Source organism: Ostrinia nubilalis, chromosome 20, assembly GCF_963855985.1.
Source record: "Ostrinia nubilalis chromosome 20, ilOstNubi1.1, whole genome shotgun sequence".
Lineage (NCBI taxonomy): Eukaryota > Metazoa > Arthropoda > Insecta > Lepidoptera > Crambidae > Ostrinia > Ostrinia nubilalis.
In genome coordinates this window covers 10,805,532-10,822,647 of record NC_087107.1, presented here as the reverse complement: position 1 = coordinate 10,822,647, position 17,116 = coordinate 10,805,532, and the positions used below count along the sequence as shown (strand labels likewise).

Below are 17,116 nucleotides of genomic sequence, written 5' to 3'. Positions count from 1 at the left end.
CTGATTTACATACCAAATTGTGTTAGTGACTACTAACTACTGAGTCTACATTATTATACTTTGTACAGTTTCTACAGGGTCTATTACAAATAAGTACCTATAGGGAGGTACAAACGACGGCACATCCAATTAAGCACTGTGACATCTATGTACTTGTAATACGTACGATATTGCAGTGCCATCAGTATCTACTTATTTAAAGTAAGTAGGTAAGTATAGATAGATTGATGTGCCGGTGACTGTACGATGAAGCCTACCAATGAATGTAATTAATTAGTATTGCACGCTCAAGTCTTCGGCGTGTATTTATTATTTATAAGTACAGATCAATGAATACCATGCTTAGTTGAATGTGGAGTAGGGTGGTAGGTTCATCCAAGAGGTGCATATTATACTACAATCTTTCCATCCCACTATAGGTTTAAGCTACATGTTATTTACTAGGTTGGAATTGGAATTAATTTACTTACATTCCTTCAGGTTGAAATATTCCGGGCATACGCTGCATTAAGTGGTAGGCAAACTTATCCGTTCAAATGAACCTACCAGGAATTTTTTTTTGTAGCTCCATTTACTATTTGGTTCAAGATAATCTTGGCAACTTAAACATTCTAATTCGAAGATTCCATTTTTCCTCAAACAAACCTCGTTTTTCTAAACCCCGTATTCTTAGTGCTCAAGTAGGTTAATAAATTACCTTGAACCAGGAGATAGCGTAAGCGAATTATTAGTTATCAAGTTGTAAAGTGAGCCGAGTTTTCTTCAGACTTTGTTTAAAGATCTTTGGCTTGCGCTAAATCTGTCTCAAGCTGAAATATCTTATAAATGGACTAAGACGGGGTAGGCTTCAATTTAAAAAGTTTTAAGACCATGCTGGAACCGATACGCCCTCATGCACTGGATAGCGTTAGCAACACCTAGCGAGAAGTTGCAGAGTGAGAGCGAATAGTTGATGGGCCTGATGACGAGGCAGTAGCGGGTCCAGATCAGGCCTGTGGCTGCGAGGGTCGCGGACTGAGACGTCGACACCTTATCTAATGGCCGACGGAAGTCGTCTATGGACGTCAGGACTAGGGCCTGGAAAATCAAAGTGGTGGATGAATTGGAGGCGGTGATTGTAAAAAAACAGATAAAGGACAATGGGCAAAATGGTACCTGGCTCCAATAGATATGTGTCTAGTATCGTTTGAAAGGTCTTACCAAGATGAACAACTTTTACTATGGCCACCAGCCTCAGATCTGGTTGTGTTCGAAAATAAACATACTTTTTTGCAGAATGGTACCCGGCTCCTATAGTTATGTTTGTAGTGTCATTTGAAAGGTCTTACCAAGACGAACAACATTTACTATGGCCACCATCCTCAGATCTAGTTGCGTTCGAAGATAAACATATTTTTTGTGTAACCGAAGTATCATACATGTACATCGTATGGTACTTATATTATGCGAAGCATGAAGGGTTTACTGCTCCAGCATCCTTCCTCAACTCTATAATTATTGATAGGGAAATAAATGTTTTTATTTGAAGAACTACTACCCCCTTATTAAAAAAAGGTTATACCTAGGATGAACCTTGGATTAAAATGACATTTCCATACCAAATGACAATTAAAGCCAGAGTTCAACTAGGGTGTAACTTTTATTAATAAAGGGGGGAGTTTTATTACTTGTTAAAGGTTTTGTTATGGGTGGCTAAAGCGAATAAATCTACAAGACCCAATAAGTCCACTCACAAGATGGACCGACGACCTCATAAAGGTAATGGGAAGGCGCTAGATGCAGGCCGCCACCAACCGGCCATTGTGGAAATCATTGGGGGAGGCCTATGTTCAACTGGACGTTATATGGCTAAAATGATCATGATGATGATGATGAAAGCGAATAAAGGGTTAATAGCTTGGGTAGTTCGTCGTAGGTATAATCCTTTCCTTTTCATTGCTTCTTTTAGTTATATTAATATATTGTAGTCATAATACATACTCATATACATGGATGATTGTGTTATACTTTCATTATTACATAGTGGAATTACTGCTTTCAAAACGTGAATTAGAACTGGCCCCATAGCAGACATTTTCCTACATCTAAAGACCTTTTGAAATATATATCGGTTATGGCTATTGGAGCGGGTACCACTTTCCATACATTGTTGCCCATCATCCTTTGTCAGATTCTACTCTCATATTTTTCTAGTTGTTAACAAAAACTCTTAAAAGGAACCTATTACAATGTTGCTTAGCTTTTTCCGTCCTAGGAATCGAACCCAAAACGTTGGAGTAGTGTCTCAACTCAACCCTATGCGAAATCACGGAAGAAACGCCAGAGTGGGTCAACATTAACAATTAGTGATAGAGACGAGAGTAAAGTGTTTTAATTAACAATATTTAATTTTAATATCGTTCTCAAAAAATGTGTTAGTGACATTTTTCTTTTCGTAAAAATCGAATTTCTTTTAAGAATAAGTCAAATTTTGCATACCTGCTTGCCATCCAATACACCCAATCCATGCTTGGTTTAGTAAAATATAGTTAGTTGAATGGTATGAATTATTTATTCAATAGGAATTATAAAATAAGTATTACTATTCTTTGTTTTGCTTACTGTAAGTAGGTACTTACTTAAGAGTAATAATCGAATTTTAATATTAAATAATTTAATTTAATTGAAGAATATTGAATGAATGAGAAACAAGATTCCTATTGGTATTTTGATAGGAATTAAAACGATTTATGACAGAAATGAAAAGGTTAATTGGTTTACAATAAAACTGAGTCAGAAAAACGTCACTGATTAGTAGAAACCCAAAATGATTTAGTTAAAAAAAGCAATGAACAAGGTATTAGAAGAAACGAGGAAGAAATAAGAGAATAATGTCATTAAATAATAAATATATTTTGCACTTGTAAAAGGTATTACAAAAATAAACAATATTTTTACAAAATATATATTTTAATGTGTCATTTGATTTACAAAGGTATGTTTTGTATACCCGCATGTTACTAGAATTACCTACACTGTTTTTGCATACGATGCAAGAAAAGAAAAAAAAATGAGAATATAGACAAAAGGCTGAATTCAGGGCCAATTTTAAACAACAAAACCTATACTTATTAAAATTCGGCCTGTGTAATTAAGATTTAACATTATATTAATGTTTTTCTTTCCGGCAATGTATAAAATTAGGCCTTAATTTAAAATAACTTTTTTCTAGGTCTTTAGTTTTTAGACCCAATAAAGTTTCCAACCCTTAGAAAAATCTCTTAATAAAATTCTTTGCTTGCATCGGGCACAAACTATCATCATAAACTTGATGTCCTTACGTATCATATCACAATAGCATGGAACAACCACTTATACCTTAATTTAGAGCACCGAATAAATTAAATCACTTCTTAGAATTTAGAAAAGCCGTGATAAATACGATTTTATAAATTAGCTCTACCTACTTTACTATATTAATCCCAGGTTGATGAGGCTGATTGAAGAGACGGGGTATTTGTTTTTAAAACAACATAACTGAATGTTACTGTTTTATAATTCCCCCTTTGTATAATACAATTTAAGTAGAGCGAATACCTATCTATTTAATTTATCACGTTACTTTTAGCTAAAAACGTTAACAATTTGAGTCTCAATTTTAATACTACGTAATTTAGTCCGAAATATGTTTCGATAGATTAGCATTAATCAATAATGGGCCTGCGCGATATAATTCGCGCAATATTGGACGAATGACGCTATATTCATTAACTCTATCTAAACAACAATTTCAAAAATTGTTAAATTCAAGGTTTCCGAAAAAATTGTGTCCAAAGAAATCTCCTATCGAAAAACAGTACAAGTTGGTTTTATGCTAAAACCACATTTTTATAAAAGTGCAGCTACTTGAGCGCGTGTATAAGTGGTTTGTATTCTAAAAATAAATAAGACACTTACTTTAAATACCCATTGAGATTGATTTTCTAGCCTACACAATATTTAACAAAATTGTCTATTCCCTTTCTAATCTAAGCGCAGTGCTGGCTACATACGATTTTGGTGCTATTATAAATATATTTCAATGCCTTATAACAAATTTTGGCACTATACCTAACCATTTTGCGCTAAATTCTTAACAATAAACAGATAATAAGCGAACAGCAACCAAAATCGTATAATAGCTTTAGGCTTGTTTATTTTTCAGAGACTGCTGGTGTTTAAATGCCCTACCGATCTGGTATAAATTGGTTATAGCTACGAACACATTGACCGCAAACAAACTGTAGTTCTTTGGGATGATTACAAGGGAGTACCGGGACCAGACGAGTCCGGTGGCTGCTAGGGACGCGGACTGGGGTATGGACAAAGTCTCGACAGGCCGATTCAAGTCACCCAACCCAGCTATCACCAAACCCTGAAAGTGTTAAGATGATGAATGAGAAACACACCTGGTGACCAGCCCCTTATTAATAAAAACATAATTATGAAACCACTTTGGCTCACATTTATACTTTTAACATCTCATGGGCAGTTATTCACTGCTAGAGATGAATGGGGATAAAATAGAAGCTAGTGGTGTGTTTTTATGAATAAGGGGTATTAGAGTACATCAAAGGAGGGAAAATGTAACAATAACAAATGATGTTAAAGGATTGTTTTTTTATGAAGGGAGAATGTGACACAAAATTAATTTAATTATCTATTTAGTTTGTGTCAAGTAAAATATCTGGATACAATAAAAATTGTTTTATAATTGATGCATAACATAAAAAGTTTTTGAATTAAATATTTTCCCTAGTTTGATATGATATTATGATGATGATTAAAAACATTCACAATCAATGATATCCATACAACCAAATAATGTTATGCATGATCAGTATCAGTTAAGTTTTTGAATGTTTGAAATTTTTTTATCTTCTTTTTTTCAGAGCATCAGAAAATCCAAACATGCTCGTTTAAATTATTTATATTGGAAACTAAGCCCATACAAAATTTTGATGCATTTAATTTCAGATGCACATGCATAATTAATTTATATTCTTGGTCACGACAAAACGTGTTCTATATTGTGATGTATTTAAATAAGAATTAATTGTGGCAGCAGCCGTTACTGTTTGTTGCCCTTAGCAAGGTCCCGGGGTAATAATAGCCCGACCTTGAAGATATCCGCATTGCAAATGTTACTTACCCATTTGAAGGCAGGGGCCCAGAAGAATATGGTTTTCGGACCTGGAATACATAGTGAATAGTTTAAGGTAGTATGATCTATATATGGACATTAAGTTAAAGTAATTGCGTCTTAAATTTACCAGCTTCATGCTCCCATAGCGGACGTAGTTTGGAGGGGACGAATCTGTCGGCAGCTGTGACGGCTAATTTGTACACTTTCGACATTTTGCTGGATGAAAGCTTGTGGAACTGGATACTGGAGGGTTATGTAAGAGTGGAACTACTAATTTAGGTTCTTCAAATAAGAAGAATTTACATCTCCACTCGAATCGGCCGTGACGAGACTGGTTGATTTGATAAGCGATTGATAAGGAAAATGACGTGTGAACTTGACGGCTGACATTGACAAGTATGGGACGGGGGTCTATTCTGCCCACACATCTTATAACGATAACGGTATTTATACATACGACAAAATTTGCAATTATTTATTTGTTAAAAAAATCAACAAACAAAAACTAGAAAGAAAAAATACTTTTTACTCATCTTTAGCAGCATCTCCAGCACGTGTTTTGCCCTACAAAATCAGCAAAAACATTCAAAAATTTTTGTATATAGCCGATAGCGTCAAATGTTATGTTGATTGAGTAAGACAAAACACCATTGTTAGCTGAATTTTAATTTTTTGGTTCGATTTTTTATATCGATCCTATCTGATTTGTGTTTAAAACCTTTGGTGGACCGATATTCGACTGTAAATAAATGGTAGCATAACATCACTATTTCTTTTTTTTTAAACATGGGCGCGGATGTCGTGTATGTGTCAGTGTCGAAGAATTTAATTTTCTTTGTTTATTTTACTTTTATTGATTTTTCTTATTTATTTTCGTAACTATTCTTCAAACTCATGGTTTATTTGTTTTGGACTACGTTTTGAATATGGGTACAAGCACAATGGGTAGCGATTTGCACTCAGATAAGCAGGATAAGCTTCTGAAGCTTCAAGCTCGTAAGAAGGAATTGGAGCAAATGCTCGCAGCCAAAAATGAGGAGCTATACAAGTTGTGCGTCCAAGAAGTTCAGCTGACGGGTATTATGCCCCCTGAGGCGCCTTTGAGCCCAGAAGTACCGCAGCGTGAAAGACTCGGGAGTGTGAAAAGTATCGATAGATCTACAGATGGGAACGATGTCCACGACGGCTCCGATACATCGTCTCGTCGCCTGCGAGCCGGTACTGGGGACCGCATGCTCGATGGCGATCAGAATGCACGCAAAAACCTTACACACAGACTATCCACTCCTTCCATATCGGGTATTTCGACTAAAAGTTCTCACTCACGACACATGAGGCGTCCAGAAACGAGCTGTTCCAATTTCTTTCCTTCGCCGCCTCAAGATCGAAACGCAGATACATTTTCTATTCACACGTCGCACACATATCCTGCTTTAGCAGGTCGTCATGAGCCTACACCAGAAAATATGCACAATGATCTGCAAGGGCCCATGCATAGACACCATACAATGACGACCGAATATATGAATAAGATATACTACAATGGTGCTCCAGATGCTCATAATGTTTCCCGATTAAGAGAAACCCACTTTAGTTCTAGCCATCCTGACATTACCACCCATCACACTCATGGCAGTGTTGCTCCTCACCCAGTTCCGAATGGCATGCGTAATATACCGCTGCTGTACCAATATGCATCCCACTTAAAAGGTCAGAATCAACACCTGAGTGGTCTGCACCATCATCAAATGCAGGGCCAGACCAAACGGAGACCAGAAGCCGTCCGCAGAAATACTTTACAGAGAACCCAGACTTATCATCTCACTTCCCACAGCGACTATAATCACCATCTAGAAAATATAACTGACAATTACCGACCTCCAATGTCAGCGTACCAACACAGATCTCAACCGGATATCCAGGAACAATCTGATAGATTGCATTTACCTATAGAGAGAGTTGCAACCGTGCCCAACACACTGCCATTGCGGGAACGTAATGTTATCAGAAACCCGGTGCATATGCAGCAACTCCAAGTTTCAACTGATGACTACACTCGAGACGATAGGCGTGCGTACCCTGATGCCATGAGCCCAGTGAGCCAGCTCTCAGGGTACTCCCAATCAAACTTCGATACTGTGAGTATGAACAAGTTTTCGCCACTCTCTCAAAATGACCTGAAAGTGAAGGAAAAACAATGGTACGAAACGTCTTTAGATTCGCCAACGAAATCGGAAGCTCCTCTCTTGAAAAAGTCATCGAGCTTAAAAAGGACTTCTAGTATAGGGAACTCTCAAGCTTACGAGATAATGATCTCATCGGGTAGACATTCTGCGATGCAGAGTCCTAACCAAGTGCCTCACAGTCCTCCTGTTTTGTCTCCGAGTGCTGTATCACTTGACTCTCCGAAAAACTTGACAGTTATAGAGCAGGGCAAATGTATACCGTATAGAGAGGAGACAAAACCGTTTGAAATGTCAGATTTTTACAAATACTCAACAAAGTTTAGACAAGCGAATGCTCAGAAGCCTCCACCTGCCAATCCAGTGCCAAGTGTAAATAATGTGTACAACAAAATGCCTATGGAATTGCCCCCATACTCCCAGGACCACTGGCATGGACAAAACAACTAGTTTAAGTTTTTATTCTACCAGTTTATAATGTGTTCTGAATTCCTAGAATTCATAGGATTCTTGAATATTTGTTTCACTAACTTTATTTTAAGGCAACTTTTAATTATATTATTTAATCTCTTAGTTAGCAATGGTACTTATGGTAGGCTGCTATTTATTACAGCCAATTAGAATAATTTGTGAATAAACCCTTATGTTGAACAAAAACAATATCAGCCTTCTTGCAAACAGAAAGATATTATGCTTCAGTAGGTATATGAAAATTGAGAATGATCTCTCCTTAAGTAAATAATTTTTCATTAAACCTACCCCAATAACTTCAAGGAAATGATTTTAAACTTTTTAATGTTTGAAAATAAACTTTATGTAAATTGAATAAATATTCAATAAATTTTAATGTGACTCATAGAGAAATCTAAAAATCTTATCATGTATTCAATTGAATTCCTTTTATCATGGTCTTTAAATGTTTTAAAATTTTAAATTATGTAACTTAAAAGTTACTGTAAACCTGGCTCTATTTACATAGTTACAACTGTGATAGCAATAAGTAAAATGATTGTTGATAAAATAAATATACATTATGTAATTATTATAATGACAATAAATTGAATTATAGTGTAGTAAAATATGAACCAGCCATTTATTATTTTTAATACAATCAATGTTTGCCTAATTAAGTACAATGCTTCGCCCACCGCTGGTTTTGTAGTGATAATTAAACTTAGTATTTGTTTGTCCCAATATAATATGTATTGCAGCTTTTATATGTATAACTTGTGATTTAATTATTGCCGTTGTGATTTATGTTGTATAACAAAATGTGTTCAAACTTTGAAAGTGCTCAATCTTGGTGAATGGTAAATTATGAGGAAAATCCTGTTATTTAAGCCCCTGGCACACTACTTGGCGTGATAGTTACGCGACGTGAGCGACGAGCGCTATGTGAGTGTCTATAACTATAGTCTTTTTCACCTAAGATGATCCGTATGACACTTCAAAGTTATCCATATTACGCATACTACATATGCAGAATATTTTTGAAAAAATATTTGTATTTCATTAGCAATATAATAAAAAAAAATAACTTACTTGTCTTGAAATATATAGTAAAATCTGAGTCTATTGATTATATTTTAATTAAATACGATGTAAAAATATTTTTTATTTAATGTACGCAATGTGTAAAACGGAATAGATTTAGTGCTGGGGTATTTGTTATATAACAAAATCGATTATTTTCGCGGTTCATTAATCGATTGCAGTGAATACTTTGTTATTAAAAACATCACAAAAATCAACTATATTTTTCGATTGTTGACTTAATAAACGCATTGAAAATAAATTAATAGTTTTTAACTTAAATAAATAGAACCAGTACTTTTTAGGAATCGTTTTTTTGAACACGAAGTCCATGGAATTTGAATATTATCAATAAAAATTGTTTCAAATATATTTGTAATTAAAAAAACATGTTTTTTGTTAGATGGCACCTATACAAAATATTTCTCTAAAAGTAGGTTTTACTAACTCTTAGAAAAAAATCGATAGATAAATCGCTATGGTTTAGCTATGTGACATCTCTATAACTTTCAAATTCGAAACGTCATACGGATCATCTTACGTGAAAAAGACTATAGTAGGCGATAGATAGTTTCGTGCAAAGGACTATCGATTTTGTAATGGAGTTTCAAGATTTTCCATTGATAGTCAAATTATCGAAGTTGGGCAATATACTACTTAAACATCTTTGTTTTAATTACGTCAAACCTCTACGTCACCAGTGTGCTAGAGGCTTAAATCACATTGACCAAGACTTCTGGTGTCTTTGTAACTAACTTTTATGTCTTTCTTAAAGCTATAAGTGGTAAAAGAGTTTACTAAAAGACTTGTATAATACTTGCCAAGCATCAAACCTCATTAATGATTGCCTTATATCGTCCATTTCAGCCATTTTTTAATGAAATAACCTTAGAATTAGTTTGTGTTATTGTCCTAGTTGATAGATTTGGAATTTAGTAGATAGAAAATGTAGCAATAAAATTGCAACGTGCTGCAAAAGAGAGAATTTGAAATATTTTTGTATTATATTGTTTTATGTGAAGGTGCGGAAGGTACCTAGTGTTTACATCGTCTAATAAACGTATTATTAATTTTATACTTTGTTTTCTTTACGAATTTCCCAAAATGTTTACAGAAAAAGAAAAACCAGTTGTTTAAATGTTTATTTGTTTACAAAGATGAGACTAGACAAAAATATAGTTTGCGTTTGGTGTTTGCCTACAAAACTTTGAATTGAAAAATTTATCTCTTCCCTCCTCTTAAATTTAAAAGAGGCGAGAGATTGATAAACTTAAAACATTGAAAAATAAACTTAAATAGAAGAAGTTTAAAGTTTCCAAAGCTTTGCAGGCTGATTCAGTTTTAATTCTTCTTGTGCGACTTCTGTAACTTTACGAGGAGGTCGTGTAGTTGCAGAGATCTCTTGCCGGGGTTAAAGCCGCCATTTAGGAAGTTGTCATCGCCACCTATTGGACAATCCAAAATTAGGCATTATTTTTTTACCTCCAGCTACAAAATGTGTCTAGCTAGAGCGACGCAATAAATGTATACAGAATATACAGGCTGTCCCAAAAACAGTATCAAGCGCAAGAAAAGCAGGCGTTTTCCTAATACGCATCAATGTCATCATTCCCATCATATGTTACTGAGTGCCCGGAAGAGACGGAAAAAAGATACTAAATTGTGATTGAAGGTCCAATCTTGACCTGTTAACTAGTGCGACACTTGATGCGACCGAAATAGGTTTATTACGACTCCAGCCAGTTGATCGGACCATTTGTTTGGAACAGTGTTTTCATTGTGTCGATAGATGGACTCGTACTACTATGGGACCTGTCTTATTGAGAAGGTGCAAGTTTTATCAAGCAAAGCTCGGACACTGTAAGCTTTATTTAGCCCATTTTTTGACTCTACATTCAAATTAACGTTAACTTCAAAGAAATACATGTAACTAAGTCAATGCAAAAATTTTACCAGCTCCACCAAGTTGTCCGTTGATGCAACCCTCGTCCCACATGTTGACGCATCGCTTGCCCGGGTTGAACCCGCCGTTCAAGAAGTTGTCATCACCACCTGAAGCGTGAGCACTAAGCGTAATTTTCTTTTGCTTTTTACGCCAAACATTTTATTTTTCTGTTTAACCCGAAGGTTAACTGGCAGAAAAATGCCCTATGGCATTAAGATCCCCTTACGTTGCAATGTGTATGACAATGAATGAAGAACTTCGTCCTTTCCATTTACAAAATGTTAAACGGTAACATTGAACAATCCTTACCAGCTCCACCAAGTTGTCCGTTAATGCAACCTTCGTCCCACATGTTGACGCATCGCTTGCCCGGGTTGAAACCTCCATTCAAGAAGTTGTCATCACCACCTTTTTAATGGAAAAGAGACAAGCTATGGTCATACAAGCCCATGGGTGTAGATTCAGATCATAGAAGGGAATAAATTCCCTTTCATTCCCATCTATGATCTGAGGGTCTAGATAATATAAGTACGAGTAGCTACACACATTATTGGAGTCTAATCTACAAGCGCGACACGTTAGAGTTCCTTCATACGAGTTAATATTCGTACCACCCAGCAGACCAGACAGGCGTTTCTATGTGGTTTCTAGCTGTAAACGTTATGCTAATTGTTTTATCTAGTCACAAAAAAGTTGGTACCATACCAGCTCCACCAAGTTGTCCGTTGATGCAGCCCTCGTCCCACATGTTGACGCATCGCTTGCCCGGGTTGAACCCGCCATTCAAGAAGTTGTCATCACCACCTTTTTAATGGAAAAGATACAAGCTAAAATAGTCACACAAGCCTATAAGTGTACATAACTTGTACATTATAGGAATCTAGTATACAAGCGCGACACGTTAGAAGTTTCTTCATACTACCAGACCAGACGATCGAACATTATAAAAGTCTTTCCAGTCACAAAAAAGTGGGTACTATACCAGCTCCACCAAGTTGTCCGTTGATGCAACCCTCGTCCCACATGTTGACGCATCGCTTGCCCGGGTTGAACCCTCCGTTTAGGAAATTGTCGTCGCTACCTGCAACAATACATATAAGAATGTCTATAATCATTGCTACTACGCGAAACTATCCATGAAAATGAAATCAAATCGTATGAAGTTGAAACCTACTTGCCTGAGGATCCTAAACGGTCTAATGCCCGTTTTCACCATCAATCCCTAATTTTTAAGTGACCCCTATGGTAACACAAACAGGAATTTTGTTTCCATAGGGGTCAGATTAGGGATTGATGGTGAAAACGAGCGTAAGCCTACTTTTATACTTGGGTTGGGTTTCAATAAGACCAAGCGGTAGAGACACAGGGTAGATACAATCCAGTCTAACCTGTATTAGCTTTAGTGGGTAGTTAAGGAAAGAGAGGCAAGTACCTATGTTGTACTAAAGTAATGCATCGGCTGATAAGTCCAAAAAGAACACAACCAATAGTGAGGAAAACATGTATTGACTTACCAGCTCCATTTAACTGGCCGTTGATACAACCTTCATCCCACACATTGACGCATCTTTTTACATCTGGAATATTTCACATTTAAGTAGTGTTATATAGGGGAGAGTTCGGTATATTGTACCGCCGGGTAAATTGTACCACCCTCATATTTCGTAAAGTATTTATTGAATGTCTGTAATTGCAACACTTAGCGATGTACACAACTATAGCCTGACCAGGAACATAAAAACCCTCGCCATGTTGCGGAAAACTAATGGTACTAATTTCTTTTAAAGGCAACAGTAACTGAAAACTTCATTGACATGTCACCTTGCATGTCAGTCTATTGCTGTCAAAGTGTAAACAAACTTTATTTTAAATGTGCGCAATTGGTTTTATGAATTAAATTGCTAAAATATTTTTATAGTCGTGAAAGAAAAGTGGTTCACAATGTGTTAAAGTATTTGTCGAAGAGAAATACTAAGGGTTTGGACAATATTTTCATTGAATAATGTTTCCGACAAAGGTTGTCAAATTGACTGACATGTTTATCGTATAGTACAGTCCACTATGAAAATTAGCTGTGGTTTGTTTCAACTACCTATTTTAAAATTTTTTGTCACTTTCTAAGTGTTGAATTTTATGGGATTGGGAAAGAAGTACCGAGTTTGAAGCGTTCATGAGCAGACATTGCAGTTGAATATTCAAGTTCTGAATTTGATTATTGATGAATAATAAAATAAATTCTACTAGCTCGATTGATGGTTTCATTTAATTTATTTAAATCAGGTTAGGTACCTATAATAATATTTTTTCGTTAATTTATGAAAATATCAAATTAGCCAGTAATCCTGAATCCTGGTACATAAAGTTAGCCTATTAATTTAACACAGGTACGACTGTACTCAGTGCTATCAAATGCAATTGACGCGCCTCTATGCCAGGGTTTTTATGTTCCTGGTCAGGCTATAAATTCAATTAATATCGGCCATGTGGTTTTTGCCGTGACAACGAACACGTGTGTTTTATTTTGAAAAGTATTTTTTCATTGTTTTCAAGTAACTTTTGACAATGCATGTTTACCTAGTTTGTAATTTTGTTAAAGGATGATGGGCACAAATGTATGGGAAGTGGTACCCGCTCCAATAGCCATAACCAATATATATTTTAAAAGGCCTTTAGATGTAGGAAAATGTCTGCTATGGGGCCAGTTCTAATTCACGTTTTGAAAGCAGTAATTCCACTAAGTATTATAATGAAAGTATAAGACAATCATCCATGTATACGAGTATGTATTATGACTACAATCTATTAATATAACTAAAAGAAGCATTGAAAAGGAAAGGATTATACCTACGATGAACTACCCAAGCTATTAGCCCTTTATTCGCTTTCATCATCATCATCATGATCATTTTAGCCATAGGACGTTCAGTTGAATATAGGCCTCCCCCAATGATTTCCACAATGGCCGGTTGGTGGCGGCCTGCATCCAGCGCCTTCGCTACCTTTATGAGGTCGTCGGTCCATCTTGTGGGTGGACTTATTGGGTCTTGTGGGTTTATTCGCTTTAGCAACCCATAATAAAACCCTTAAGAAGTACCTAATAAAACTTTAACCCCTTTATTAATAAAAGTTACACCCTAGTTGAATTCTGGCTTAAATTGTCATTTGGTATGGAAATGTCATTTTAATCCAAGGTTCTTCCTAGGTGTAACTTTTTATTAATAAGGGGGTAACTTCTTTAAATAAAAATCTTTATTTCACAATTATCCCCATCAATAATATAGAGTTAAGGAAGGATGCTGGAGCAGTAAACCCTTCCTGCCTCGCATAACCTAAGTACCATACGATGGACACGTATGATACTTCTTCTTCTTCTTCCTCGGTCCCTCACTGATGAGGATCGCGACCACAGATAGTGTTCCTCCACAGACTGCGGTCATAAGCTGTGTGGACCGCACGATGCAAACTCCCGCCCACCGTCTTTCTCACCGCGTCCGACCATCTCGTCGGTGCCCTGCCCCGAGCGCGTCCCCCTTCATACTGTATGATACTTAGGTTACACAAAAAGTATCTTTATCTTCGAACGCAAACAGATCTGAGGCTGGTGGCCATAGTAAATGTTGTTCGTCTTGGTAAGACCTTTCAAATGACACTACAAACATAACTATTGGAGCCGGGTACCATTCTGCAAAAAAGTATGTATATCTTCGTACACAACCAGATCTGAGGCTGGTGGTCATAGTAAAAGTTGTTTATCTTGGTAAGACCTTTCAAACGATACTAGACACATATCTATTGGAGCCGGGTACCATTTTGCCCATTGTCCTTTAATCACAGGGTGTTTCTAATATATTATTTAGAAGCGTAAATTAGTGTGGATTACAATTATTTGAAACATTTTTCGGTATTTATAAGCTATATTTTTTACCGATTTTTTAAAAGCACTATCACCTAGTCGGCTAAATTGTACCACATCAAGTTGTATGGAACTTTACCAAAGGATTTTGAAATTTTTTTTTAGTAGTTAAATCATATTTTGAAGTTATAATAGCGTAGTTATGTTTGACTAACAATAAATGAAAGCAAAAGACTGGCAAAGTAGATTAGGTACAAGTGTGCGTTACGATAGTTGGAATAACAAAACTTTTACTCAAAATCGTGATAACGTGTAAAATAATATCGATTGTCTATGTTATTAACTACTGTTCCTTTTCGTTACCTAATTTGTTAAGAATGTATCGTATAATATTTTGCCATAGTTTTTTTATAGGCTTGAAATTTATTGAAATCCAAGTTAGTAACCCTGTGGTACAAATTATCGAACCGGTTGGCTAAATTGGACCGAAGCTCTGAACTCGTATTTTGTTGATTTGTGCTAAATAAGTATACAACAATTATGTTGATTAATACCTATGAAATACACTCAGCGGCACGGAATTTGGCCCAAGCCTAAACACCCAGATATGAGGCCAAATAGGTGTTGTATACCTAAGTTTCGTGTGACATGTTAACAGAACATTTGTTTTTGTTAATTTAAGAGGCTAGATTCATAAAAAAATGCGTCTGTTTAACTTTTTTGACTCTAGAAACGCATTTCGTTGTTGGAGCGTAAAGAGTACGGGTAAGTTTAAATTCGATATTCAATGTTGTACGGGTTTGGCGTTTAGTTTTTTGTTTTTAAATTAATCTTAGGGTTATTCTCGTTTCCATAATTTGAGAATAATGCCCATTACTCCAGCTCAAGTTGTTCAAATAGTGTTGCTTAGAAGTCAAGGGCGTATGCAGCGGGAAATGGCTGAAACTTTCAATTTATGGCGTACAAACTTAAGATACACATTAAAAAGGCATGGCCAGACCGCCTTTTACACAACAAGACCAAGAAGTGGGGAATTAAGGTGTATGTCAGCGCGCGATGACCCGATTATCGTGCTTGCAATATTAAGAAATCGGGTTCTCACTACGTTTGAGATACGCCAGCGTTTACAAACATCAAGTCCAGTGAATGTCTGTGAGCACACAATAAGAAGAAGGATGGAGGATCATAACCTGCATACTCGAAAACCAGCTCAAGGACCAGAACTTCTCCGATACCTTCGCGAAGTGCGACTTACGTTTTCTAGAGAACATGCAAATGGGACGTTAGACTAATGGAGTAAAGTAAACTCTTTATGAAAACTGTCTGTTTGCGTAGTAACTCTTCTCCGCACCTTCTCTATACACTTCCACGGCCGTCTGGAGCTCTTAAGGTGACTTTGCAATCATCGATCCATAGAACTTTACTCCATTAGCCTTGCGTCCAATTTGTATGTTCTCTAGAAAACGTAAGTCGCACTTCGCGAAGGTATCGGAGAAGTTCTGGTCCTCGAGCTGGTCTTCGAGTATGCAGGTTATGATCCTCCATCCTTCTTCTTATTGTGTGCTCACTGACATTCACTGGGCTTGCTGTTTGTAAGCTCTGGCGTATCTCAAACGTAGTGAGAACCCGATTTCTTGATATTGCAAGCATGATAATCGGGTCATCGCGCGCTGACATACACCTTAATTCCCCACTTCTTGGTATTCTTGTGTAAAAGGCGGTCAGGTCATGCCTTTTTAACGTGCATCTTAAGTTTGTACGGCATAAATTGAAAGTTTCAGCCATCTCCCGCTGCATACGCCCTTGACTTCTAAGCAACACTATTTGAGCAACTTGAGCTAGAGTAATGGGCATTATTCTCAAATTATGGAAACAAGAATAACCCTAAGATTAATTTAAAAACAAAAAACTAAATGCCAAACCCTTACAACATTTAATATCGAATTTAAACTTACCTGTACTCTTTACGCTCTAACAACGAAATGCGTTTCTAGAGTCAAAAAAGTTAAACAGACGCATTTTTTTATGAATCTAGCCTCTTAAATTAACAAAAACAAATGTTCTGTTAACATGTCACACGAAACTTAGGTACACAACACCTATTTGACCTCATATCTGGTTGTTTAGGCTTGGGCCAAATTCCGTGCCGCTGAGTGTAGTAAGTTGAATAATTTCTCTTTAATTATATACCATGAACATTAGTAAAAACAAAAGAAAACTAGGTATGTGTAAAATGGGATTGAAAAAAACTGGTCCAAATTACCGGACTCTCCCTTATTTTTAAATTCACTCAATTAGCGGTTTTAAATGCCTAGAATTACCAACTTACTTTGTGTCTTCGGACGACCCACGAAGCTTTTAGAGTAGACTAAGGTAGCCAGGCAAAGCACGAAAAACGCTTTCATTTTGATCTGAACTCTACCACCGATTAATTTCAA

General features: G+C 36.3%; 3 protein-coding genes across 5 annotated transcripts in view; 1 reads left to right on the top strand and 2 right to left on the bottom strand.

The window, feature by feature from the left end:
* Positions 1-195: 195 nt before the first annotated feature.
* On the bottom strand, positions 196-5,568 carry LOC135081645 (mitochondrial pyruvate carrier 2-like). 2 transcript variants are annotated; one of them, XM_063976402.1, is made up of 3 exons: positions 5,292-5,568; positions 5,171-5,211; positions 196-1,077 (listed from the first exon to the last, which is right to left on the bottom strand). In XM_063976402.1, the coding sequence occupies exons 1-3, from the start codon at positions 5,374-5,376 to the stop codon at positions 853-855; spliced, it is 351 nt and encodes a 116-aa protein (XP_063832472.1). In that variant the 5' UTR covers positions 5,377-5,568; the 3' UTR covers positions 196-852. The 2 variants fall into 2 exon arrangements, with proteins under 2 accessions (XP_063832472.1, XP_063832471.1); XM_063976401.1 differs by lacking the exon at positions 196-1,077 and adding an exon at positions 2,874-4,393 and having other exon boundaries at positions 5,292-5,547.
* Positions 5,569-5,943: 375 nt separating this feature from the next.
* On the top strand, positions 5,944-9,258 carry LOC135081639 (uncharacterized). Its single transcript, XM_063976392.1, has one exon. It carries the CDS (start codon positions 6,091-6,093, stop codon positions 7,795-7,797), a length of 1,707 nt encoding a protein of 568 aa, XP_063832462.1. The 5' UTR covers positions 5,944-6,090; the 3' UTR covers positions 7,798-9,258.
* A 748-nt stretch (positions 9,259-10,006) lies between these two features.
* LOC135081643 (uncharacterized) overlaps positions 10,007-17,116 on the bottom strand; it is a 221,989-nt gene continuing 214,879 nt past the window's right edge. Inside the window, exons 2-8 of one of the 2 annotated variants that reach the window (XM_063976398.1) lie at positions 17,008-17,086; positions 12,340-12,402; positions 11,808-11,906; positions 11,531-11,629; positions 11,135-11,233; positions 10,834-10,932; positions 10,007-10,325 (exon numbers count right to left, since the gene is read on the bottom strand). In XM_063976398.1, the coding sequence (XP_063832468.1) occupies positions 10,222-10,325; positions 10,834-10,932; positions 11,135-11,233; positions 11,531-11,629; positions 11,808-11,906; positions 12,340-12,402; positions 17,008-17,083 (639 nt within the window). In that variant the 5' untranslated portion in view covers positions 17,084-17,086 and the 3' untranslated portion in view covers positions 10,007-10,221. The remainder of the gene's footprint in view (positions 10,326-10,833; positions 10,933-11,134; positions 11,234-11,530; positions 11,630-11,807; positions 11,907-12,339; positions 12,403-17,007; positions 17,087-17,116) is intronic. The other variant, XM_063976399.1, reaches the window with a different exon arrangement.

Excerpts from the sequence above, each read along its gene's own strand:
- LOC135081645 (XM_063976401.1), bottom strand. The coding sequence starts at position 5,376 with ATGTCGAAAGTGTACAAATTAGCCGTCACAGCTGCCGACAGATTCGTC. Across the intron at positions 5,212-5,291 it reads GCTATGGGAGCATGAAGCTG|GTCCGAAAACCATATTCTTC; the intron begins GTAAATTTAAGA and ends TATGTATTCCAG. Across the intron at positions 4,394-5,170 it reads GGGCCCCTGCCTTCAAATGG|GGTTTGGTGATAGCTGGGTT; the intron begins GTAAGTAACATT and ends TAACACTTTCAG.
- LOC135081639 (XM_063976392.1), top strand. The coding sequence starts at position 6,091 with ATGGGTACAAGCACAATGGGTAGCGATTTGCACTCAGATAAGCAGGAT.